Source organism: Rhinolophus ferrumequinum, chromosome 13 (genome assembly GCF_004115265.2).
Source record: "Rhinolophus ferrumequinum isolate MPI-CBG mRhiFer1 chromosome 13, mRhiFer1_v1.p, whole genome shotgun sequence".
In the NCBI taxonomy this organism is placed as follows: domain Eukaryota; kingdom Metazoa; phylum Chordata; class Mammalia; order Chiroptera; family Rhinolophidae; genus Rhinolophus; species Rhinolophus ferrumequinum.
In genome coordinates, this window is record NC_046296.1 from 17,556,479 (window position 1) to 17,581,506 (window position 25,028).

At 53.5% G+C, this 25,028-nt stretch overlaps 4 protein-coding genes across 5 annotated transcripts; 3 read left to right on the top strand and 1 right to left on the bottom strand.

Annotated features, from left to right (window-relative positions):
• Positions 1–2,899: 2,899 nt before the first annotated feature.
• Positions 2,900–4,745, top strand: LBX2 (ladybird homeobox 2). Its single transcript, XM_033125060.1, has 2 exons — positions 2,900–3,268; positions 4,258–4,745. Exons 1-2 carry the CDS (start codon positions 3,064–3,066, stop codon positions 4,635–4,637), a joined length of 585 nt encoding a protein of 194 aa, XP_032980951.1. The 5' UTR covers positions 2,900–3,063; the 3' UTR covers positions 4,638–4,745.
• A 2,844-nt stretch (positions 4,746–7,589) lies between these two features.
• Positions 7,590–15,619, bottom strand: TTC31 (tetratricopeptide repeat domain 31). Of its 2 annotated transcripts, none has more exons than XM_033124584.1 (13): positions 15,488–15,619; positions 15,236–15,324; positions 12,055–12,157; positions 11,709–11,938; positions 11,468–11,551; positions 10,946–11,002; positions 10,756–10,836; positions 10,455–10,649; positions 10,076–10,127; positions 9,902–9,992; positions 9,674–9,815; positions 9,354–9,455; positions 7,590–9,195 (listed from the first exon to the last, which is right to left on the bottom strand). In XM_033124584.1, the coding sequence occupies exons 1-13, from the start codon at positions 15,525–15,527 to the stop codon at positions 8,902–8,904; spliced, it is 1,560 nt and encodes a 519-aa protein (XP_032980475.1). In that variant the 5' UTR covers positions 15,528–15,619; the 3' UTR covers positions 7,590–8,901. The 2 variants fall into 2 exon arrangements, with proteins under 2 accessions (XP_032980475.1, XP_032980474.1); XM_033124583.1 differs by having other exon boundaries at positions 7,590–9,198.
• A 136-nt stretch (positions 15,620–15,755) lies between these two features.
• On the top strand, positions 15,756–23,130 carry CCDC142 (coiled-coil domain containing 142). The gene is made up of 10 exons (XM_033124582.1): positions 15,756–16,847; positions 17,157–17,246; positions 17,325–17,471; positions 17,595–17,725; positions 17,797–17,910; positions 20,541–20,655; positions 20,872–21,049; positions 21,170–21,369; positions 21,508–21,999; positions 23,017–23,130. Exons 1-9 carry the CDS (start codon positions 15,785–15,787, stop codon positions 21,765–21,767), a joined length of 2,298 nt encoding a protein of 765 aa, XP_032980473.1. The 5' UTR covers positions 15,756–15,784; the 3' UTR covers positions 21,768–21,999; positions 23,017–23,130.
• MRPL53 (mitochondrial ribosomal protein L53) lies at positions 22,016–24,983 on the top strand. Its single transcript, XM_033124585.1, has 3 exons — positions 22,016–22,918; positions 23,017–23,129; positions 23,238–24,983. The coding sequence occupies exons 1-3, from the start codon at positions 22,734–22,736 to the stop codon at positions 23,369–23,371; spliced, it is 432 nt and encodes a 143-aa protein (XP_032980476.1). The 5' UTR covers positions 22,016–22,733; the 3' UTR covers positions 23,372–24,983.
• Positions 24,984–25,028: the final 45 nt, after the last annotated feature.

Here is a 25,028-nt window from a genome sequence, read left to right on the forward strand (position 1 = left end):
GAATTCAGCAGAAATCCAGAGACTGTGTTTGGTTTTTTTTATTTTTTTGACTAAATGTTTATTGAGCAGATATCCTTACGAAGCCAAGAAGATGGGTCAATCTGGGGTGGCCTGGGTAGAGGAACCTGCCAGATGAGAAACTGAGGTGGGCAGGGTGGGTGAGAGGTGCTGTCTCGGAATGAGAGAGAAAATGCGGGCAACAAGGAAAGGGAATAAGGTGTGAGATAAGGTGGCGGGATGACGAAATGAAAATCTGAAAGAGTAATGAGGGCAGATGTGAGAAAGCAATGTTAAGAGGGAGTGAAAGTTGGAATGTGGGAACCTCTACAAGTGGAGGGAGTGGAGGACCCAAAGATGTCTGAAAGGGACAATGAGGGGAATCTGAGGGACACAAGGGATTGCTTGGGAATGCTGGGAGAAAGCCGACTGAGAGGTGGAGGGAGGGTAGGCAGTGATGAATGATTAGTATGTCTGAATTGTTCTGGGAAGGGCTAAGACAGAGAAGCGTTGGACCACGGTTCAGGGAGGAAGAGGCATGCATCATACAGCACTGGAGACTCGGGGCTCCTGAGATGGGGTGGGAGAAAACCTATGAGACAGCTGAAATCCTCCCAAGCCCAGAACCCAGGTTTAATCTCTTAATCTTCCTCATTAATCACTCACCCTCCTCATACCCCCTCCAAGGATCCGGTTTCTCCCCAGCTCAGGTTCCAGAGGCTTCGCTGGGAAAAGTCCCCTCCCTTGGCCCCACAATCATCTGGATAAGTCCCTGGCCGCCTGGGAGACCTTACTTGGGCTGTACTGTCAGCAGCCTCCTCCCATTACGTGTCTCTCCTTCCCTCTCCTCCCTCCAACTCACATCTGGGGATCGCCTGACCCCACTGTCCAACCCCATTACCTGAGTCCAGCTGCAGGGAGGAGAAGGTAGACTGGAGAGATGGAAGTGGAGGAAGGCAAAGGCCCCTCAGGAGAGCCCCACACCCCACACAGACACTAGTAATTGAGAGCAGAAGAGATGACATAAAAGCTACATAGAGGATGCGTGAGTGAAAGTAGTAGTGTCTGTTTGGTGACAGGCCTAGGATGTGAGCTAGGCAGTTTCTGCAGCCTCCTGGGACCCTCTTTAATTGCAGATTTAAGTGAAACCACCAGGATCATTTGGAGGGCTGAGGCCTCTAGCTGAGTCTCTCTCCCGGCCCTCCTCTGCCCCCACTGTTAATGACCAATTAACAAGGTTCTGAGGCATCTCAGCTTTCTGACTCTGTTCTCTGACCTAGCGGTGGCCCATCGAGCCGAATTGTTCAAGCTGCCATAAGGGGACTATGTGAGGGGGTGCTTCTGGGGAATAGGATGGTCATTGGTGGGAGCCATTACCGAGATGACCCTGTGCTTCTCCACCTTTGTTGGGTGGGCCAGGTCAGTGCCTCAGTGTGAGATTCGCGGACACCCATTATCAAAGTGTCTTCCTGTCCATGTTAAGGAGTCTTTAGCCCAGGTGCCTTGGATCTCCCAAGTGCTGTTTGGGGTACCCCAACTGCGGGCTCCACTTGCCCCAGGGAATGTACAGGTGGACACAAATGGGACGTGCAGAGGTCTAAGAGAAGGTGACAGAAGGGACAGTCCAGGAGAGACCACCGGTTCTTAATGGTACTGTTTGAAAAAACTAGAAGAAACCGTCGCAGCGAGTTCAGTTCTGGAGTGGTGAGTTCCTCAGGAGTGGTGGGGCTTCTCTGTCTCTGGGCTGTGGGTTCCCTAGCTATTTGGGGTGTAATTAATGAACAAAAGTCTTACCTTGTTGGGCTTCCACTGGTGGAGCCCTGCTGTCCCAGAGCTGCTGTAATTAGTACAAAGGAATGCTGTGGGGGTGCTCACCCCAGTGTGAGCACAGGACTAGATTAGTTGTGGGAGAGAAGAAAGACACACAGGACAAAGATAAAATAGGTGTGAATATCCCAGGCCTCAGAGTTTGTCCCTAGGTTGGCAGAAGTTTCTGTCCCTGAATCTTGTTGGGTCCGTGAAGTCGGCCCTTCAAATCCCTCTTCTTTAGGGCAATGGCCAGTGGCCCCTCCCATCACTGTTCCTGCTTGGGTTTCTGGGCCTCCCCAGACTGGGGAATCCCTACTGGACCTACGGAAGCTCAATAAGGAGACGAAGATCAACTGATAGACTGATAGGATAGTGTAACCAGAAGGCCTTCTGTGGAGGTCAGTCTTCACTGGCAAAGACCCCTCCTGGGCAGTAGCCCTAGTTCCGGGTTTTGTGTCCTCTTTCCTGCGGTCCAGGTCTACCGCACTTCTCGATGTGTTTTAACTTCCTTAGTACCTCTGAGCCGTGCTAGGACAGTCTTGGGTCCGGCGGGAAAACCCGCTGGAGTCCACTCTCACCTGCGTGCTTCCCCCAATGCAAACCCACTATTCCCGTTGCAGTCGCTCCGCTGGACCGGTCCTTCCAAGTCTTGAGTCCTCCCAGCACCCCGCGCCGAGCCAATAACTTCCAGTCGCTGCCACCTCTTTAAAGAGTTTTCCGCAGGGGTGGGGCGGGGACGAGGGGACCGGATCTGGAGACTGAGGTTCTTCCTAGGTGGGATCGGGAATCCTAGCAGTCAGCTCTGATCCCCCTCCTTGGAATTTTGCACATCCTCAGCCATTGGGGGCAGGGAAAGCGATTTTATTGCCGACGATTTTATGAGCCTGAGCGGCAGCTAAGCGGGGAGTCTGTGGCACACAGCATCTGGGGGCCGCCCAGGAAGGGCTGAAATGAGCACTGGGCCGCGCCCGGCTGCGCGGAACGGCCGGGCGGCTGGGTCTGGCGGGTTGTTCCTTTGGCTCGTCTCAGCGCCTCCTTAGCCAGCAGAAATATCGCTGCAGGGACATCTACCAGCTCCAGACCCACCGCGGCCCCGGGTTGGAAGGTGGGGGCGCAGGAGGAGGGGCACACGGGGCTCGAGCCCAGCGCGGGGGGCGGGTCCGAGGCGGGGGCCCAGATAGGGAGCAGCATGCCGGGGCCCAGGCAGCTGCGGAGACCAGCGCAGCGGGTGGCGGGACCGCCACAGCCCAGCCAGCCATGAGCTCGGGACCCGAGCCCCGGACAGCCCGGACACCGTTCAGCATCGCAGACATCCTAGGCCCACACATGGTTCCCCGAGGACCCCCTGCGTCGCAGCTTCCAGAGCGGAGCCCAGGTCCCACGCCGCCGCTGTGCGCGTTGGAAGAGCTGACTAGTAATGCTTTCCGCGGACTTGACGGGCACGCTCCGCAGCCCTCTGAAGGTAGAGCGCCGGCCAGGTCACGCGCTGTGACTTGGTCTTTTCCCCATCCCTCTCCTCCAGGTTGTCGGTCTCCACCTTCGTTCACCCTGGCCGCCACCCTAATCCGCCCTCTGCCCTCAGCCCACGTGCCGAGACTTGCATCTCCCGCTCCTCACTTCCCCTCCATTAGTTCCCAGGCTCCGCTGCCAGAGCCGCGGGGAAGGGCCGGGCTATCGAGAACCGAGCGACCCGGTGGTCCGTTCGCTGTAGGCGGGGCAATCGTGACAGAAAGGCCGGAGAAAAGGAAACAAAAGGCCAGAGCAGGAGGCTGTAAACGAATGAGCTAGGGCTAGGGCGGCGCACAAAGTGCTGGGAGGCAAGGCTCGAACCTCTCCGGATAAACACGCTCTTCTGCAAACCCCTCTCTTTTGGAGAAGGCGCAAGGAGCTTAAGGTCCCCGGGACTCGGTCTCTCTCCTTCCTTGCCCTTTGTACCCCCACTACCTCCCTTTTGGGCTTGTGGAGGGGGAGCCTGTGTCACCAAGAAAGAGTAAGCCGAGAGTGCCCGACACGACCCACGAGTCTAAAGAAGGGCCAGATCCGGGTCCCGTTATGGACCATGCAGGGTGGGCTGCCCCTACGTGGACCACGGTTGGACCCCACCTCTGGTGCCGGCCCCAACATGCGAGCCGGCTTAATAGAGGCCACAAAGGCCCCACCCCACACAGTCTGATCCCACACCAGGCCTCCGCTGGTCTGTCCCATCCTCCTCCCACTCCTACCCCGAGATGCCCTCAGCCTGCTGCCTGCCTCCCTTACCCCAGTGGCGGGTTCCACTTTGTGTCCCACTCCCTCCTCGGCCTGACGCCTCGTGCAGTTTGGTCAGGGACCACTGTCTGGCTCCCATCCCCTCACCCTCACCCTGGCCTGACCCCACCCCCAGCTTTTCCTCCCAGGCCAAAACCGGATTCACGAAATCGCAAGATTGACCCCGCCCTATCCCCCCCGCAGGCCATGTGGCCCCAGGCGCTCTGGGCCGCGACCAGGCTGGCCGCAGACGGCGAAAGTCACGCACAGCGTTCACCGCGCAGCAGGTGCTGGAGCTGGAGCGGCGCTTCGTCTTCCAGAAGTACCTGGCGCCATCCGAGCGAGACCGGCTGGCAGCGAGGCTCGGCCTGGCCAACGCGCAGGTCGTTACGTGGTTCCAGAACCGGCGCGCCAAGCTCAAGAGGGACGTGGAGGAGATGCGCGCGGACGTGGCCTCGCTGCGCGCGCTGCCCCGCGAAGCCCAGGGCGGTCTCGCGCTGCCCGACGGCGCCCCGGGCCTCGGCCCCACACCGCCCGACTCCCGGGCCCACCTGTCAGACGAGGAGATACAGGTGGACACTTGACTGAAAAGCCGCCGTCCGGGCTTTGGAGCCCGGGACACCTCGCCTCCGCGCTCGGCGCGCAGTCCGGGTAGCCGGGTGGAGGGAGGGTGCCGACTCCGGCCTCTTCCGGCTCACAGTCCAGATGCTCACCTTTCCCAGTTGTTGAGAATAAAGTTGAGACTCGGTCACATCACGCCTCAATCCCGCGCCGGGAGAATAAGAGCAAAATCTACTGATTATTGCGAAGATTCCGCGCTTGGCACCGTGCGGAGCGCTTTAAACGCGGTTTCCTTTAACCCTCATAGCAACCCTATAAGGTAGGTGATATAATTATGACCTTTTTACAAAGAAAGAGCCCCTACGTCAACATTTGGACCCAGGAATCCAGCCAACCTTCAGAGACTCGGGGCTGAAGGGACGGGGATAGAGCTCTGGGAACTTCCGGCGACCCCTCCCCTGCTAGCCGCCTGGGCCGCAGGACTCCCCCGCGCCTTTGATGGGCTGCCGCGTCGGAGGCCTTGCTCCTAACCTCTATACCGGCCCCAGCGTGAGGGCGTTGTACCTGACACTTTCCTCTTTCCTCACCTTGAGGTCATTTGTTAATGGAGTCCCGACCCTTCACCCCTCCCCTGCTGAAAGAACCCTACGCTGAGACACAAAGTGATGCCTCCGGGAAGGAGGGCACACCTGTACTGCTGGTACCTCCGCCCCACAATTGGGCGGAAAACGTTCCCTCCGGACCGTGGCGGTGGCCGGAGGGTGGGATGGCCCGGCCCGGCCCTGCCCCAGAAGGCGGAGCTTGGAGTAGCGGCCTTGGAGGATGGAGACCCCCAGCCTACCTCGGCTGGCGGCTGGCGGACATTTCTGACATTAATTTATTCCACTGGTGATTAATCATCCTGTAGTGTGATGGAGAGGTAAGAGGAGCGCTTGGTAGCTGCAGGCCCTCCCCCATGCCTGGTCTTCCCGGCGGATCTGCAGACTATACTTAGGCTTCTGTTCTGCTTCTCCTGGCTCCCTGTCGGTCCCTCCACCCTCCTCAGACCTTCCCATGCGTCTGCCCAGGTGCTGCAGTCCCACTCTCAAGGTTGCTCGGGAATAATCCACCCAGGGAAGGGGGCTCAGCTAGGTCCTCAGTTGCAGGTGGTCCCAGGAGAGGATATTTCAGGGAGGGTGAACAAGGCTGGAAGGCAGAAGGGAACCTGACATTTTCAGACAATAGCTACCACTCATTGAATAGTTCCAAGTGCCTTGCATGGATTAGTTTTCACAATAACCACATGAAATAATCAGGCTTTAATTTCATTTTAAGGATAAGGATACTGAATCACAGAAGCCCAAGAAACTTGGTCATGTCATGAAGCTTCTAAGTGGTGGGGCCAGGACTCACCAGCTTGTTTGTCTGTCTCAGTGGCTCATGCTTTTGGCCACTTACACTTTTGGCTCTGTCCTTATAACTGTGACTGGGCCTAACTGAAAGAGAAGGGTTTACAGAGAGAGGGGAGAGGAAGGGCCAACGGTAGGAATTCAGGCATCGTACTGTAGCCAGAGTATGGAGCATGGTCCTTGGAGGTTTTAGAGAAGAGGCATGACACCAATGTTTAGGGCCCGCTAATTTGGCTGCATGTACAGGGTGGACCAGACACTGAGGGAGTAGTGTATTTCTGGCCACTGCAAAAGGTAAGAGCAGAGAGAATTCAGGACCAGACTTGGAGGGGGCGGGGAAGAGAGGCTGTCAGGACAGAGGAATCAGTATGATTCCCCCAGTGACCAAAAATTACATGAGTTAGTGATGTCCTTGCAAACCTGGGCAACTGGAAGAATAGCATCATGGACAGAAACAGACAATGACTACTAGTGTAAAGCTAAGACTCCGTCAGCCATTACGTACAAAACATATTTGTACCTGTGTCGCCCTTCAATCCACATACACAACACACATACATACCTCCACTGCTTCGTGTTCAGGGCCGCTTGCTTATTCTTCATCCCTTTCTAAAGGCTGCCTCTCTGGAACCTTTAGATTAGGGTGACCAACTCATTCCTGTTTGCCCAGGGCTGTTCCAGTTTTAGCACTGAAAGTCCCACACCTCAGGATCCCTCAGTCCCAGGAAAACCAGGATAGTTTGTCACCCTGCATTCCAGCCCTGAGACTCAGACCTCAGGCTGCTGGGTCAGTACCCTACCAGTTAGCAGTGTGAGTGTGGGGGTAAGATATCGGGAGTCCTGTGCCTCTTGGAGAAGATTCAAGTCTAGGACAGGCTGAGAGGTACTGGGGAGGGGACATTTCTGAGAGGCTGGAAGAGCAAGGAGCCAGCTCAGCCTGAAAGCAAAGATACTACACAGTAATGGTGGGCAGCGCTTCTCTGAGGGGCCAGGAGCCCTAGTGGAGTGTCCAAAGCAGAGACGTCCCCCAGAACTAGAAGGCCAGATGGGCCAGCCTCTGAGGGAGTCACTGTAATATAATCACCCCTTAAACAAACTACTTCTCTCCAACCAGGCATGAGCAAAGAATTTCCAGGGCAAATAATTCTACACTTAGGGAGGGGCCAGTCAAGTTAATTGGCTCTGAGCCATAATCCCCTTCCACTTGAGGCTTCCTAAATTCTAGCCCAGTGCTGCCAACTCTTGTAATCAAGCTTTGAATAAACAAAACTCAAACATATCCCATCAAAATGGCCTCTAGATGGGTCTCTTCTCTGCTGGGTCCCAGAGCAGTGCATTAGGGTCACCTGGAGGGCTACTGAAACACAAGTTTCTGCCTTCCCCCCCCCCCCCCCCCGCAGATTCTGATTTAGAAGAAGGTCTAGGGTGGGAATTTGCATTTGTAACAAGTTCCCAGGTGACGCTGATGCTGCTGGTCCAGGTTCCACACTTTGAGAACCAGTCCCAGGAACTCTCTATTTTGTGACATAAGCAGTTTACTCACACTACTGTCTTTCCACCACGAGAATCATGAATATGTAGGACAGATGCAGATAAAAACTGGTTTATTTTACAGCCACTATATACCAGGCACTTGGTAGGTATTTTCTCACACTTTCTCTTTCAGTCCTCACAACAGCCCTGTGAGGTAGGGATTGCCCCCATTTTACAGATGAGGGAACTGAGGCACAGATATTGAGAGACCTGCCCAAGGTGACCCAACTAGTAATGGTAGACTTCATCCTGCTATACAGCATTTAAGGGGCCTGCACCATAAACAACAAAAAGAATTTGGGAAAGCCCTATATAAAGGAGGTGTTTCAACACCTCCTATCTCTAGGTGTAAATGCTGTCTGTGAGCAAGTCCCATAGAGCAGCAGGAATCATCCTGATGAATGGTTCCTCTTGGAAGGGCATTCTGGGAGGCCTAAAAGTCCCCTACAGACCACATTTAAATGAGCTGAGGGTCCCAGGCAGGGTTAGGTAGCAACTAGCCAGGGGCAGCTGCCAGGATCTCAGAAGAGAAAACAAAAGGAACTCATGATTCTTACACAGGAAGTAGAGAATTATAGCCTCTGGGGGCAGTGACCGTTGGTGGAAAAACAGAAATGCACACAGGGAAAGGCTAGTTACAATGCCCAGGGCTGGACTGGAGAAAGAGCATGGCCAAGCTAGCAGCAGCCTGGGCACCGGCTGAGGTCCCAGCACAGCAGAGCAGCAGTGGGAAGTGTGGAGCTCCAGGCAGGAACTGGTCAGGGAATTCCCAAATGCAAACCCTTAGTGGAGCTTCTAGCAATTGGAGGAATGAACATCAGACCACTGGGCAAAGGTGAAGTCAGAATGTGCACAGAAATGGGGACAGGAAACAGGGCATGAGGGGTTGGGGCTGGAGAAAACAGGGCAAGAACTGGGATCAGGAAGAGATGGGCATGCATCAGGGTGAAGTGGGGACTGAGCCCTATTCTTCACCATGACCCCATTCCTGAGCACACAGGTCTGGCTGTGAATGAGTCCCCCAGAGCCAAGAGCAGAGCAAACCCCAAATGCCCCTTGCTGGATAGTCTGAAACCTGACCTTTTGTACAGTTCCCTTCTTGAGCCTTGGTGGGTTTTATTTTTCCTTACTGCCCCCCAGAGGACATTTATCTGCTTGAGAACCAAAGACAGGCTGTTTCAGTGGATGAGGGGCTCCTTTCTCTCATCAGAAGGTCTCTGTGGCAAGAGGAATGACGGCCAGGGGTGTCTCTAGCTATGGTGATAGAGTACAAGGTCTCAAAATATGCAGGGAACTGCCACAACACAGTGTCCCTCTCCCTGTGGGATGCACATATGGCCTTGTCCTATGAGGGACAGGTCCTCCCTCATCTTGCCTGAGGTAGATGCTGGGGCCCCAGTCCCAGGATGCCGTAGCCCTTGGGGTTCTGGAGACGGACAGGACAGGGGCTTCTACTCGGAGTCTGGGGGAGGGGCCAGTTGGAGGGGCTCAGGAGACAAGGCGGATAACGCACGGGCGGAGACAGAAGGCCAGGGGCCCTTGGAGCCGTGCTTTGAGGGCGACTGGGGGAGAGGAGGCCTGAGGCCCCTGGCTCAGTGTGGGGTAACGGCTGGGGGCACCTGCTTGGCAGAGGTGACGCATGGATTCTTCCTGGCTGATCCTGCTGAGAAGGGAAGAGAGGGGCGCCTGGTACTCCTTTCCGGCAGCACAGCCCCTGCCCCGTCACCCACTGAGGCAGAAGGCACTGCTGCTTGGTGCTGCAGTCCCAGCCAGTGCTTCCTCTGCCCCCTCAGCAGAGAGTGGGCCTGGTTCCCTTACCAGAGAGAGTCGCTGAAGACACGAGTGGAGCTCCCGGGCGGCATCAGGCTGAGACCCGCCTCTCAGAGTCTCCTGGAACACAGCAGCTGCGTCCTCAAAGAGCTGCGGTCCCCAAGGGATTAGAAAGAGGCAAGTGTAGGTATGGGGGGGGTGTCAAGGAACTTCAAAGTGTCCCCTTTCTCAAACTGGCCCAGTTCCTAGTACCATGAACATTGTGACACTGTGGTACTCAGAGCTTACCTAGAAAATGTCAGTGTAGACCTGATACCCACCCCATCCCACCCAAATTCCTCCTCTGCTCCCAATGCCAGACCCATTACCTGCAGTCCCATCAAAGCCTTGCCCAGGCGGAAGAGGCCCCGGGGCCAGCCGGGCCTCAGCGTAAGGGCCACCTGTGCGTCAGCCAGGGCCCATGCTGGCTGACCCAGCCGCTCATGGCAGAAAGAGCGATTTCCAAATAACCTGAGGAAGACAAAGCAACCAAAAGTCCATTGCTCAACACCGTGCCTCGCCCTGACCTCCCAGCACAGCGGCCACACCCCACTCACCGGTGGTCCCGGGGGTTGAGCTTCAAGGCCTGGGTGAACAGGCCCACAGCCTCGCGGTAGAAACCTTTTTGGGCAAAGCTGGTACCCAACTCTGGGGAGGAGACAGGGTGTGAAGGTTCGGATGGGGCTACCCCAGGGAGGGTGGGGTGAAGAGAGAGAGAGAAAGAATCTCACTTGCTAGCTCCTGGCTCTGTTGTATGGCAGCTGCCAGCAGTCCCAGAGATGCCTAGGGACAGGAGAAAAGTCAAGCAGGACTCAAGGCCTCAGCCTCCCCGAACCTTTCTCCTTTGTTTAAACAATTAACATTGCAATTAGCGTCACCCAACTCATGGAATTCTCATGGCAGCTCTGCAAGATGCTATCAGCTTTCCCTGCAGAGGAAACCACCCAGGATCAAGGTGACAGTGATGCAGCTTGATCCCAGGTCTCTTAATCCTGGGACCAGAGAACTCCTGCGGGTCACTGCCGTCAACCCTTAGACCATGGGACTTCCCAAAGACCTCTGGCACCCTTGCCACTGGTTCCAGCTGAGATTCTTTTGCCCCTCCCTCACCTCTGCCTTAGGACTCTGCGTGGGGCTCTCTTCTCTTGGAGAGATATCTTCCTGCTGGCCCATCTTCTCCTGGGGGCCCAGGCTCTTGCCTTGGGGCTCCTGGCTCAGTTCCTTCTCTCTGAGGGTACTGGGGGGCCAATCCCCAACCTTGCGCAAAGCCAGAGACACGAAAGTACTAGATAGATCCAGTGAGTCCTGTGAGCAGAAAGAAAAGGTAGGGAGGGGGTGGGAATGAGGTATGTCCTGGAGTAGGGGGAGGAGGGCGTGGGCAGACCAAGAAGGGAAGGAGGGGGCCTCTCACCTCTTCCTCACCACAGCATCCCTGAGCTGGGTTCCCAGGGCTGGATGGGGGACTCCCATCGCCCTCTGGGGTGGCCTCGGCCTGGAGGGAAGGTGGACAGGTACAGAGTTGGGATCGCTTTGAGCTGCCTGCCTTCTCAGCCTCCACCTTTCTGGCACTTGGGGCTTAGTAGCTTCCTGTCAACACTCACCTTGAGCTCCCCACTGTCCTGCTCCAAGCGCTTCTGTCGCTTTCGGTCCTTTTGACGCTGCAATAATAATAATGACGATGTATTTTGAGCACTATATTTAAGTACACACACACAGATACACACAATTTGTATCTTGAGACCAATTCTTCATGTGTGTAATATATATTTTATGTCGTACTAGGCTAAGAGTTTTGCATACGTTATCTCATTTAATCCTTGGAACTCTATGAGGTAGGTATTGTTATCTTCATTTTACAGGTGAAAGAGAAGACGAGAGTCACCAGGCAGATGTCTCACAGTAAGAAGGAGGCAGATTCCAACCCAGGCAGTATCATTGTGACCCTAGAACTGCTGCACCATGTGGCCTCTGGGAGACCCTCCAGTCACTGAGCCCCTTGGGCCCCCCTGGCAAGAGGATCCACTCACTGCAGGCCACCTTGAGTCCTTTCCTGTTCTCGAAAAGTTTCCCTCTTTTGCTCCCCCAACACCCCTGAGCTCCCACTCCTTCCGCCCTCCAGCTACCTTCTTCTTGAGTCGCTTCTTCTCTGCTTTCTGTTTCACGCGCTCCTCCTCAGCTACGAGCTCCTCAGCCAGGCGGTTGGCTTGCTAGAGGAGGAAAGGCAGGTGACAGGAAAAGAGAGAGAGAATGAGAGAGAAAACAATAGGGAGGCAAGCAGTATAGAAGGATCTTGAAATGTCCAAATTAGGGGAGAATACAGATATGGGAATCCGGGGGCTGGAAGAACCTGGGGGACAGTCTCACCTCTTCAGTCAGCAGGAGCTTCTGGGGCATGGCCACCTGAAGCAGGCTGTCTGAGCCACTGGGGAAGGACGCCGAGGCCGAGGGTCTAGGAGGGCAGGGCTTCAACCCTTGGGGAGGGTACAGGAAGGACTTTTGGAAACTGCAGTAGGTGCCCAGTCCCTCAGCCCCCTGGCCCCTGTCACTCTGTCCAGTAGTTTCCCCCTCATCACGGAAATGGTCCAGGAGGTAATCTGCCAGGAGGAAGAAAGAGAAGGGAAAGGAAGAACATGAGAGAGAGGAACGTCCGAGGGCCAGCCCTCCCCAGGGTCCAGCCTCGATCCCTGGGCCGGGCCCCTGCACTCCCCACCATGGTGCCACAGCTGCAGCCGCCCGCTGCTCCCATCCACATGGATCCGGTGCAGGCGCTGGGGATCACTCTCCACAAGTCTTCGAAGAAAATCCACTACGTCCTGGGAGGGGGAGGGAAGGGGAGGCTGGTATTGTGGGGAGCTCAGGAAGACAGCAAGGGGCTTGGCTGGACCCCTCCACCGTGACAACCACAAATCAGCAACCCAGCCTGGAGAACGTTGCTGGCTGACCTCTCCCCCACAGCACCCCAAAACACACTGCTCCCAGCTTTCATAGTGTATCACCTCACTACTGGCTTGCCTTCCCAGGGGTTGAGTGTGGCATTAAGCCTGGCCTTCTCTACCTGGACCTGCCACTAGGTCAGCCACACTGAAGCCCCTGAAATGGAGCCTCCTTACCTGCTCTTCCAGCTATGTCCCCTGTTATATTCTTGAACATGAAAGCCCTCATATAACCCACCCTGGAGCTACCTCACATTTATAGGAGTAGAGCAGTTCCTGGCTGGCCTCTCCCCTGTATTTCATCTGTTTCTCCCCCAAAGCAAGATCTCAACAATCACTCCCTTACTCAAAAACTTCCAGTGATCCCCCACTGCCAGGGTCACAGGCAGGATTGCATCTAGCTCCTCAGCCTGGGATCTGGAGCCTTCCAAAAAGCTCCCTCGCTGGCTTTTCCAATCTTCCCTTGCAATCCTCCCCTGCCGCCCTCCCTCTGCCAGCAGGCTCCTTCCAGCCTTGGGGTCTTCCCCTAGCAGTCCTTGAATCCCTCCTGCTGAGCTTCCTTCTCACCACGTCTTGTCTCACAGTCAAGGTCCAGTTCAAATTCCATTTCCTCTCAAAGACTTGCCGGACCCTTTCATCTCCAATTATTTCTACCCTCTCTCAACAAAGCTGTACTCACACAGTCTGTGTTATACAATTTAGAGCCCTACTAGTCATTGCTTTTTATTCGTCTCTTCATTGGTGAGGCAGCATGGAACTGGAAAGAGCACTGTGCTGGAGCAGAGCCGCTTGTGTCCTTGTTCTGCCTCAGCCACTGCCTGGCTGTTTGATTTTGGACAAGTCATTGAACCTCTCTGGACCTCAGCTTCCTCATTCACAAAATGAGGCAAGACTCTTCAAGCCCTGGCCTGTACATTCTGTGATTCTGATGAGAATTGTTTCCTCAGTTAGTATACGCTAAGGAGGACAGAGATCATCATGTCCCCATGTGGCATAATTAGGCCTAAACAGAGCAGACACCAACTAAGTGGTGGCCCACTGACTGAGAGGCTTCGAAGCCTCATGAAACTCCAGAGTGCTGACAATGCATAGGCAGGACTTCAGATCACTCGAGAAACAGTCAACCTTCTAAACAATTTTAGATCCAGGGCTCCCCTCAGGAGACAGTCCTGACTCAACAGCATCTTTATTTACACTGCTGGGCACTTTCATCAAGTCTCATTCTCAAATTCAATTTCCTGGTGGGTTTATTTCAACTTCCTAACTGGAACTTAGAAATAATGCATGCTCTAGACACATTTTGGGCAACATCCCCAGGATGTGCCACTCAAATATATAATGTCTTTTCCTGTATCTTCAACCTCCTTCTTCCTCCTCAGCCCAGTCCAGCCATCAAAAAAAAGGTCGTCTTTGATTTTCCACCTCTCCCGCAAACACAGTCTATGCTACTCTTAATTCACTACATGACCACACATGACCTGGCCCCCCAGTACCTTCATGAATCATCTCCTACCCTCTCATTGCCCTCCTCCAGCTACTGTGGTCTCCTTTGAAGTTCCTACAACACACCAAGTGCACTGAAAAGCTATCTCAGAGCTTTTGTACTTGTTATTTCCTCTGCTCTTTCCCCAGGGAATGGCTCAATCCTTTGTCTCCTTCAAATCTCTGCTCCAACCTTCTTAGGGAGGCCTTCTCTGACCATTCCTTTTAAAACAAGAAATCTCTCAACTCCACTCAATGCTCCCTATCCTCCTTCTTGCTTTATTTTTCTTTGCACTTCTCTTATTTGGTATACTATATTGTTTATTTATTGACTGGCTGGCCCCACTAGATACTTCTAATTCATTTAACAGAGGGATCTTTGTCAGTTTGATTTGTCTTCCCAGCCTACAACAGTACTCATTTTAGGTACACAGTTGGTACTCAATGAGTGTGTGCTGATGAGTAAACGCAGAGAGATTGGTGAGGAGACTATTCTAATAGAGATGCAGTCGGGAGCTGTATCTGAATTCTGTGTGACACAGTGAGTTTGAACTTTGTCCTGTCAATGATGGGAGTGACCTGATCTGGGGAGTGAAACACTCAAAATAGTCCTGAGGAAGTCTAGGGGTGGAATGTTTAGTTAGAAGGCCATTACAACTGTTCAGGCCGGAGAGAATGAGTTCTCGAACTAAGGCAGTGGCAGTGGGAGCAGGAATGGAAATGACGGGTTTTATTCAAGAGATATTTTAGAAGTAGATTTTAGTGACTAAATGTGTGAGGTAAAGGAAAGGGAGGACTATATAGAATGATTCTCAGGTTTCTGGTTTAAGCAACTAGATGGAAATTTGTGTTACTAACCAAAACTAAGATTAGAGGAAAAGCAACCAATTTGCAAAGATGATGAATGAACTCCTGGACTTGCGAGTGTGCGGTTTTAGAGCTGACGGAAGCAGTTGGAAGTATAGCTTCCAATGCTCCCAAATCTGATCCTGTCCCTCCCTCAATAACCCTATCACCTACCTGAGCACATCCAAACTCCAGTGTTGGGCAAGGCCTTTCAAGTCACGTGCTGCCTTCTTTCCCACCTCATCTCTCACGGTTCCAACCAAACCCTCCACTCAGATCTCATTTCAATAAGGTTCTTTCAACTTTACCTTGCCTTACTGTCTTTGCTCCACACTGCTCCCTCTGTTGGTAATATCCCTCCCCAGAGAACTAGCCACACCCCAATCTTCAGCCCAGATACTCCACTGCCCAACCCTGCCCACTTCAAGCATTTATCCCCCAGCGTGTTCCCGGATCCCCGCCCCGCCCCCGTCCCTCCTCCCCCCACCTGTGCGCTCCTCGAGGGCGGGCCCCGGGCAGCGCCTCTCCCGAGCCCCCGAAACCCAGCGCGGCGCCCCGCCCGCCACGGCCCAGCTCAACACGGCAGCAAGAGGAGAGGCGTGACAGGGCGGGGGCGAGAGTCCCTTTTACCTCTTCGCCGTAGTCCTCAGGACCAAATTCCTTGCAGAGTTTGGGGACAGCAGCGACCCCCAGCGGGCTGCCAGGCCGCAGAGGGCAGTCTACAGGAAAGGAAAGCCGCGGCGCGTTAAGGGGACTCGGGATAGATTGGACGCAGCCCTCTGCTCACCGTGTGAAGTTCAAAATCTTGCTGAAAACAGATAGACCCAAGTGAGGCTACCCCTACCCTCCTGGACCCCCTCCCGTCCTGTCACACCTGCTCACCTAGCTTGATCCGCCCCACCGTCTTGGGAATCGGCGCCATCTCCCGTCCACGGTGACCCGAAAGTGAAAGAGTCTGGTATTTGATGCCGGCCAAAGGAGGAGCAGGGCGGGCTGGGCAGCCATTTTTGTTAGGGGCAGAAGCCTCCGACTACGGACCGCGAGAGAGTCCAAGACGGTTCCGGAGGCTCCCGGGCAAGAAATGACGGCTCTTGGGGTGGGGCGGAGTCCGGGCTGCAGCGGGCGTTGGGCGGTGCGGGCAAGTGGGACTGTTTAGGTTCGTTCCTGACGCGCCGCTCTATGGCCCAGGCATCTCGCTCGGGTGGCCTTCTGCCTCCGCTCGGTCCTGTGCCGCCGTTGTGGTCGCAAGCCGGGAGCGCCGGGGAGGAGCAGTGGGAGAGAAGGCGGACGGGCGCTCTCGGCTGGGATGTTGGTGCCTGGCCCGAGCTGCCGGTTGCCGGGAGCATCCCCTGCTCGAACCCACCGTCCGGCGGAGTTCCCGGAGGGCAGCCGTGGTGGGCGGCGCCGGCGGGCGCGGGAGAGCACCCCGAGGCTGCCGCTGCGGACTGGAGGCAGGAGTCCGCCGCGAGAGGCCCGATCCCCCCGGCGCTGCAGTGTCTCCGGGCCGTGTTGTTGCGGCTGCACCGCGAGCGGGAGCAGCTCCTCCAAGCCCGGGACTGCGCCCGCCATCTCCAGGCAGCCGTGCACCTCCTGAGGATACTGACTCCCGGCGCGCCGTCCCCTGGCCCCCTGCCTCAGCTGTGTCGCGACCTGCTGCCGCAGCCTTCCCGAGGGGCCATCCTGAGAACCGGTCTTCGGGAGACTCCAGAGCCGCTACTCCTGGCGCGCGCGGTCGGACTAGCAGCCCAACGCCTGCATGCTGTCATCGAGATGCAGCTTCGCGCCCTGGGCCGGACGCCCGCCAGCCCCGGCCTGTCGTCCCAACTTGCCGACCTGTTGCTGGCGCTTCCGGCCTACCATCAGTTGCTGGGAACAGCCTTGAGCCACGTTCCAGGGGCGGCGCGCCCTTTCCCCCCAGCGCGTGTGCTATGCCTCCTGACCCGGGAGCGGGGTTGCCAAGTGGCAGGTCGGCTGCTTGAGGCGCTCAGGGGATCCGGCTTGCGGGACCAGCTCAGCAGGCAGTGTTGTGAGGAGCAGGAGCTGCTGCCAGGACTCCTGGGCCTGATGGGGGGCATGGAGAATTCAGCCAGCAGTGGACTGGGGCTTGAAGGGACTGGAGCCCTGTGGAGCCAGTACTGGACCCTGCTGTGGGCCGCCTGTGCGCAGAGTCTGGACCTAAGTCTAGGACCCTGGAGGGACCCCAGGGCAGCGGCACAACAGCTGAATAAAGCACTGGATCGGGGTGAGTGGTGGATTTGGGTGGGCATTTGGGAAAGCTGGGGTCCCTTCCTTCTCCCTAATCACCTCACTCACCGGCCAGCCTGACTACAAAAGCAGGCCCTTCAGCATCAACTACCCCTTCCCCTCCTCCCCTTACCCTACCCTGTGGTTCAGGCTGTAGCTTCCGAGCTTTCAAGGTAAAGTCTTGCTTCCTGCCCCAGTCTTGCTTGAGTCTCGGTGGATTCCTTCCCTCGTTCCCATGATTGAGGGAGCCGTGGTTGTGGAAAATCGAGGCCTTGTTTGCAGGCTCCAAGGTCGTTTCTCCCACTAGGGTCATTTCTGCCTCCGGAGTGTGAGAAGGAGCTGGCTTCTTTGTGTCACAGCCTATTTCATCAGTCTCTTATCCGGAGCTGGGACCAAGGTGAGAAGGAAGGGGCACTGGGAGTGACACAAGCCCCAGGTTGCCCCTTCCCCATTAAACCATACCCCTCATCCTCAGGCTTCTGCCAGGCCTTGGGATCTGCTAGTGATCAGAGCAGCCTTTCTTCATCCTCTCCTACCACTGAACTTCTGCAACGGCTCTTCCCTCCTCTCTTGGATGCTCTTCGAGAGCCCAGGTCAGGGCTGCTCCTCTGTCAGCCTTCAGGTGAGGGAGTTGGGGAACAGAACAGTTGAGGATATCTCCTTTATTCCTTCACTCTCTTCTGAAGCCTGCCTCCTCCCAGACGCGCTCCATGATGTCTCAGATACTTGTCCCTCCCCTCCCCAGGTCCTGTACCCCTTGCTCTGGGGCTCTGCACCCTGCAGACAACCTTGCTTTGGTTTTGGGGCAAAGCTCAGCAGCATTTGGCGTCGTGGGCCCCAGGTTCCTTCCTGCCTCTGATCCAGAAGGACTTACCGGTGAGTAGCTGGGGATGGGGAGGGGAGCAGCCTAGGCTAGGCTCAGACCTCACACCCGGTCTCTGCCAAAGCCTCTACTACACAAGGCAGAAGCTCTGTCTGGCCTGGCAGCAGAGGAAAGCTTGGCCCTGGAAGTGGAACAGCAGCTGGGCCTGGAGATCCGGAAGCTGACAACACAGATCCAGGTGAGGAGAGTGGGGACCCTGACAGTGGCCAGCTGTGGGGTTAGTGTGGTGGGTGGTGGAGGCAGAACATCTCAGTGACTTGGAATCTTTTTGGAGTCTGCTAAATTTATCTTTTTTGCTTTGCTCATTTTTTGTTGTTTTTATTATGGAATATTTCAAAGGTAGAGAAAGAGTATAATGGACCCCATATTCCTACCATAGAGGCTTTAATGATCAACTCGTGGTCAATTTTGTTTCATCTATACATTCTACCCCCACCATACCAGGCTGTCATTTTATTATGTTAACAGCCACTGATGACCATTGCCTAGATCCTTGATTTCATTAGGGGGTGCAAAGTGGTGATTCTATCATTCCTTGTTCAGTTGTTATTTGGATTACTCCTATAAAGTGAAACTTGCCCTTGTTAATTATTTGGTTACTCTGAGTTATATTTGTAGAGAAAAAAGCAAGATAAATGATTGAATCCTTTTATTTATGAATTTTGAATACAATGTTTCTCCTTTTTTAAACATGTAATTTGTATCTTTGTTAAAGTAATACACGTCCATAGTTTAAAAGTGAAATAGAAGATTACTTGGGAAGGCTTCTAATGAAAACATGGCACTTTAATTGCCCCCCACTCCTACCTCTGACTCCCGTTCCACTGTGGTAATAACCTTCATCTACTCTTGGCTGTTTCTTCTAAAATTTATTTTCTTCTAAATTTATGAATAAAACTACTATGCTTGTATTTTAATTTTCCCCCATTTTGCACATTATCTGTTCTACTATGAAAAAATTTCTCTCGTTTTCTCTTCCTGCCCAAATTTCTCCTCTTTGCCTTGAATAAGGGCATAGCTGTAGAGTTCGGTCCTTGTCTGTCTGCTCCTTTCTCTCTGCATTTCTGCTTACCCACAGCGCCTCGGTGCTGTGGACCGCCCCCTCCCGCCCCCCAGTTTAGACCTAGTCCACCATGTGCACCTGCCTGTTGGTCATTTCCACCTCCATTTATTACTGCTTCCTTCAACTCAGCATGCCCCAGAGCAGGCTCCTCAGGAGTAGGGGGGACAGTGGTGGTCATGGGAGCTCTGAAGAGGGAAGATGGTAGCATGTGGTGCCAGAAGCTCCATACGAGGCCTATGGCTTGAGCTGGTGCCTGGGCTGCCTCAGAGGAGTGGCAAGAGGTAGGCAGTTCATATTCCTTAGGGGAATAATGGGGAGATAGCCTGACCAAAGCAGAAGCTCCCTTTGTGTATAGTGAGTATGCATGTGTGCGTACATCTGGGGTGGCGCTGGGGGACTGTGGAGGCAGAGTGGCATCAAATTGTGGAGGGCACTGAACACCAGTCCACATATTTGGAGCTTTATCTCATGAGTGATGGGGAACCACTGTAAGAGCAGAAGGGGAACAGGGAAGACGGTGATGGAGTTTGATCCAGCTATAGTGGTTAGGATGGAAGGGAGGTGAGGAGAGCTAACATGAGAAGGGTCCAGCTCTTGGCAGTTGCAAGAACAGAGCAAAAGGAACAGGGACATTGTGTTCACTGTATGAGCCAAATACTGTGCAACACACTCTGAAGTCTTGCTCCTCTGCCTGATGATGGCGCTGTCAGGCGTCTGCTCTGGGCATTCCACCATACAGCACCGGGATGAAAAAGAGTAAGCTGATGTTGTGAATTTCCTCCCCGGCTGGACTGTAGTGTCCAGAGAGAAAGTCTATCTCATCGTGTGACCTTGTATTTCTTGGGTGTTGAGTGCAGAGGTTCCTCACCAATGTCACTTGACAGAGGGGTGATTTCTTTGGCCTAAATAAGGAAGAAGGGAGTGCTGATTTTCAGGAGAAGAGAGGAAGAGTTTAGATTTAGATAGGTTGTTGTCAGGATATGCACCAGGAACTACATGGGCTCCATAACCACCCCATGTTTGGCCCCCCTCTCTTCAGGCTTGCTGGCCTCTAGTCACCTTTATAGAGCTGCACCTTTTCTTTATATCCCATTTATTGGAGTTCTTCTCCTCCAACATGAGCTGTAGAGATCCTCTCTTTTTTGCCATCCCCTCCTCCTCCAAAAACAAAACCTATCAAACCAAAGAAACCAAACCAGCACGTGGGCTTATTCTTGCTTTACAGGCTACACTGCTCTGGAGAAATGCAAGTGGGCTGTAAGAACACTCCGTGTAAGGATGTCCCAGAGGCTCCTGAATCTCAGTTATAGTCACTGCTCCTCATTTACACGCAGTTCCTGCCTTCCTTTCATAGGTGATGGCCAGAGACTGTACAATCCCCTTTGTTTCTTCAGCTTCTCCCTAGCATTTGCTTTTGAACTTTGGTCATGGTGAGAGTGTCTGTTTCCTATTAATGTTCTCATAGAAGAAAACCTGGAGAATTTCCAGCCTCTGAACCAAGCTGGGGAGAACAGGTAATCCTAGTACAACTGTCCATAATCTTTTCTGGGTCCAGACCTTTTGGAAAACCCAATAAAAGCTATGGCATCTCTCCTCAGAAAATGCCTGAGCTCATACAAGTACACACACAATTCTGTTCTGGGATTTTATGGATGCCAGGTTAAACACCTCAGATTTAGAAGAACATCAGAACTTGACAAGTACCTAACAGATATGCCCCTTTTATTTTGTCCCTATTCCAACAGCTCCTGCCTGAAGAGTCACTATGTCTCTTTTTTCAAGAATGTCATAAACAAGCTACACATGGCTTTGAACTTCACATGCCACGGGGTCGGTACTGGCGGCATCGTCTCTGTCCTGGTAACTCCTCATTGCAGCACCCCCAGGGTCTCCAGGGGGTAAGAGTGTTCCAACCCCTCCAAATCCGGACTCTGCTCGTCTCTCTCCATCCTTCTCGTCACCTCCTGTTTCCCTCTCCCCCTCCGGAAATCGTACTTTCTTCCCCCAAACACTCCATTAGGGGCTCACTGGATCTCTATAGCCTTATATCCTGTCCTTTCTCTTCTCTCACTCCAGAACTGCCCAGCATTCCTAGTGAGTATGCCAGGTTGGTGGTCCGCACAGTACTGGAGCCTGTATTGCAAGGATTGCAGGGGTTGCCACCTGAAGCCCAGGCCCCTGCCCTTGGCCAGGCGCTGACAGCCATCCTGGGTGCCTGGCTTGACCACATTCTCACCCATGGGATCCGGTTCAGGTGGGGAGAAAAGGAGGCAGGGGCAAGGGGATGAATGGAACTGGAAAAAGGAGGGGGATAGGGGACAGAGCAGTTTGGAGAGAGGAGGGTCAAGTGGCCACATTGTACCTCGGCCTTCAGCCTTCAGGGGGCACTGCAGCTCAGACAAGACTTTGGAGTGGTCCCAGAGTTGCTGGAAGAAGAGCGGTGGGGACTGACCCCTGAACTTCGCCAGATTCTGCTCAGGCTCAGCATATTCCAGCGGCTGGATGGGGCCCTGCTGTGTCTACTGCAGCAGCCCCTGCCCAAGACTCAAGTCCGCAGAAGGCCTCCCTGTTGCTGTGAGTCACTCCCCCCCCCATCTCCAGATTCTCTTGACCCTCCCTCCCTATTTTCTGTGCCCCACTCCCCATACTCATCATTGAGCTGGTTTCAGCAATCCCCCAGCAGCCACCTGCCTTCCACTCCTGCCTTACCAGGTGCCTGTAATGAGGTCCAGACCTTGGACTTGCCCAGCAGTAGCCTCAACAGCCTGGAGAGCTTGGAGCCCCCTCTTCGACCTGGAGCATCCCCAGCCCAGACAGCTCAGCTGCTAAGCACGCTGTGGGGAGGAGGACCTAGCCACCAGGTTTACATGGTGGGAAATCAGCAGGCATGGCTCGCCCTGAGGCAGCACCAGCGCCCCCACCCCCGTTGGCACTTGCTTTTCCTTTCCTGCCTGGGGACTAGTCCTGAATAGTAAGGAGCCTGATGAGGAGCCAGAAGGTCAGAGCCCTGCATTTCTGGCTGGAAAAGCCCAGACATTTGGAACTACATGTTAAAGAAGCCTACAATTGGAAACAACAGGAAGAAAGCATACCTGAGAACCAGAAACTACACAGAGCCTAGACTTACAAGCTAAGAATCCAAGATCACTCCAGTACCAGGAAGGAATCCAAGTAAATGGCAAAACCACAGCCTGGAAGCTGGAGGTCAGCATTTCTGAAGGTTCAGGCCTAATTCCCCATCAGTGAAGACATCTCAGGGCTAGACACTGGGAGGAGGGCTGTAGAGTAGGATCCCAGGGGAGAGGGAAAGAGAAAAAGTAATAGAAAGCAGCCTAGATGGCACTTCCTCTTAAATCCTCAGAGCCAGGCTAAACATAAAGTTAATTCATCAGGAACCAGAGGTGAAGTAGATCTTCTATGGCTGCATCAGCCCCAAGGGCTGTACTACCCTGTGCTCCCCTCCCCATTATTATTTCAGCCATTGAAGCATACTGAGCTGTAGGACCTTCACGATTAAGCTTTGGTTACTCAGAGTTCAACATGTTTAATCTTTAATTACCTGAGTGGGGTTTACCCCCTGGTAGGTACATAATCCCTGGTGGTGGTGGTGGTGCCCTCTCCTTGGAAGGGACCAGCACTTAAGATATTAACCTAGATCGGGCACTGCAGGGTATTGAAGGGGAATGTATGCAGAAGACGGATGTTAACGAGCCAGGTGCAAGTGGCTTCTGCACTGTTTAGTGCCTTCACCGTGTAGCCCTTTGACTACAAATCTAAGAGGCTATGAATGAAAGTAGTATTTGTTGACCGCTTACTTTGGACTCCTCGTACCCAAGGCCGAAACCACCCCTCCCTTCTCGAACTCCTCTCGGGTTCGAGAGTCCGGAGTGGCGGTTCCCGGCGGATGGCTCCTGGGAGTGCGCACGCTTGAGGGGCGGATGGGGCGAGTCCTGCAGCGAGCGCGGCCACTCACAGGCGTTCTTACTGATAACGCGTCTGTCCGCCCGAGTGCTTCCGGGGTGGAGGTTATCATGGCGGCGGCCTTGGCTCGGCTCGGGCTCCGGGCTGTCAAGCAGGTTCGGGTTCAATTTTGCCCCTTCGAGAAGAACGTGGAGTCGACGAGGTACGAGGGGGAGGGAATGGGGACGGGAAGGGACGAGCCTCGCTCCCGCCGGGCGTCCACCCCCTCGGCTTGGCGCTCACGCCGCTTTCCCACCGCAGGACCTTCCTCCAGGCGGTGAGCAGCGAGAAGGTCCGTTCCACCAACCTCAACTGCTCGGTGATTGCAGACGTGAGGCACGACGGCTCCGAGCCCTGCGTAGACGTGCTGTTCGGTGGGCTTGCACGTTGAGGCGGGCGGGAGGGGGCAGCAGGCAGCCCGCGCGCCCTCAGCCCCCGCCCAGCCGTCCTTCCCGTGCCTGATGCGTTCGTTTCTTCCCCAGGAGACGGCCATCGCCTGATTATGCGCGGCGCCCACCTCACCGCCCAGGAAATGCTCACTGCCTTCGCGTCCCACATCCAGGCCAGGGGCACGGCGGGTAGCGGGGACAAGCCTGGTCCTAGTGCCGAGCGCTGATAGCGCGGAAGAGACCAGCAAGCATGTTTTAGCCTGGGACTTACTAGGATACTTATCCAAGAAAAGCTTGACTTAATCACTCAAATCACTATCTGGAGGGACACAGAGCGTTCCCCGCCCCCCCGCAAAAAAAAGAGCCCTTTGACTACAAATCTAACCAGTGTTTCTGGGACGAGACAGGATCCGGGAGGGGTCTGGACAAACTTGAATTCATTTCACTTTCTTACCATCACTCAACTGCTGAACCGTTTTGAATCTGGCTTTCCCCACCACTCACTCAAGGTACCTCTTACTCTTATTACATAGCTAAATCCAGTGCTATTTTCTCAATCATGTTTCCATCTCAGCATCTGCCACTTTCAATTCACTCCCTTGTAGAACTTCTCTTCCTTTTTCTTCTCTTAACCATAAAGGGGCACTTCATTTTTTCCTCTATTTTGGAGGCATCTCTTCTGTCATAACTTGAACTACCCTCTTTGGTTAAACCCTACATTTCTGTTTAGCTCTAATCTCAATTTCTGTGCTATAGTTGGATTACCTACTACAGGTTTTCTCCAAATCCCACTAACACTTTTTGTCCAAAATAGAAGTGACGATCTTATATACACATATACTTTCCCCACCCCCTGACTACCCGGTTCCTTTTAAAGACACTTCATCTGTTCAGCCACCTGGGCTGGTAATCACAGCATTATCTCTGGTTCTTCCCTCTCCTTTCCCTGCATATCCAGTCAATAAGTTCAGAATATTCTGTCTGAAACAAAAGCTCCTGAAATGTTCTCTTCATTCCCATTCACTCTCCTGTATCATTGTTGCATTCTCCTAGCTTGTCTCCTTTTTTCTAATCATTTTTGCTGCTGCTTCATTCTATCTTTCCAAAGCATATCACTGGTTGTCTCACTACGATTTGTTTGAGAGAACAGTACCTAAAGTATTTTTAGGCATTGTGTTTAAAGTATTTTTCATATTGAGTTACCACCTGTTAATGTGGATCATGAAATGAATTTAGGGGGTAAATCAACCTTTAAAAAACAAAGTAAAATAGAATAAAAAGTATCAGAGTGCATGGCACATGAAATGGGAAGTATTCTTTTAAGAAACTGAAGTTTTAAGCATATATGAATATAGATATGCATGTGTATAGATATAAAGTATGTGTGTGTGTGTGTGTAGCTGTATGTACTTGGTTGCAAGAGAGAATTATTTCTTACTGTAGGTTATAGGAAAAAATGGTTGCTAGTCATTGGTTTAGAGAACTTCAGAATGCTCAGCTAGGCAATCAGGGATCTCTAGACACTGGCTCCTATGTACTCTGGCAAATACATTTTCCATGACTCCTCTATGGCATTACTACACTGTTCTGCTTAAAAGGGTGCTATCTTCAAAGAGTTATTTTTTTCCCTTCCCCTTTAAAAAAATAGAACTACCAGGAAGCAGTATAGTGTAGTTAAGAGCCAGAATGCTTGAGGTTGAATTCCCAACTTTGCTCTTAAGTAGCTATGTATCTTTGGACAAATTACTTAGTCCCTCAGTGCCTGTTTCCTCATTTATGAAATGGGGATAATACTATGTTTCCCCGAATATTTTCTTATTAGACCTAGCCGGACAATCAGTTCTAATGCATCTTTTGGAGCAAAAATCAATATACGACCCGGTG

Bases quoted from the DNA above. Each gene is read 5' to 3' on its own strand.
- LBX2 (XM_033125060.1), top strand. From the start codon at position 3,064: ATGAGCTCGGGACCCGAGCCCCGGACAGCCCGGACACCGTTCAGCATC. The intron at 3,269-4,257 runs GTAGAGCGCCGG...TCCCCCCCGCAG, and splicing joins CGCTCCGCAGCCCTCTGAAG to GCCATGTGGCCCCAGGCGCT.
- TTC31 (XM_033124583.1), bottom strand. From the start codon at position 15,527: ATGGCGCCGATTCCCAAGACGGTGGGGCGGATCAAGCTAG. The intron at 15,325-15,487 runs GTGAGCAGGTGT...CCTTTCCTGTAG, and splicing joins GGTGGGGCGGATCAAGCTAG to ACTGCCCTCTGCGGCCTGGC. The intron at 10,650-10,755 runs GTGAGAGGCCCC...TTCTGCTCACAG, and splicing joins GATGCTGTGGTGAGGAAGAG to GACTCACTGGATCTATCTAG.
- CCDC142 (XM_033124582.1), top strand. From the start codon at position 15,785: ATGGCCCAGGCATCTCGCTCGGGTGGCCTTCTGCCTCCGCTCGGTCCT. The intron at 17,726-17,796 runs GTGAGTAGCTGG...TCTCTGCCAAAG, and splicing joins TGATCCAGAAGGACTTACCG to CCTCTACTACACAAGGCAGA. The intron at 17,911-20,540 runs GTGAGGAGAGTG...CTATTCCAACAG, and splicing joins AGCTGACAACACAGATCCAG to CTCCTGCCTGAAGAGTCACT.
- MRPL53 (XM_033124585.1), top strand. From the start codon at position 22,734: ATGGGGCGAGTCCTGCAGCGAGCGCGGCCACTCACAGGCGTTCTTACT. The intron at 22,919-23,016 runs GTACGAGGGGGA...TTCCCACCGCAG, and splicing joins AAGAACGTGGAGTCGACGAG to GACCTTCCTCCAGGCGGTGA. The intron at 23,130-23,237 runs GTGGGCTTGCAC...TTTCTTCCCCAG, and splicing joins CTGCGTAGACGTGCTGTTCG to GAGACGGCCATCGCCTGATT.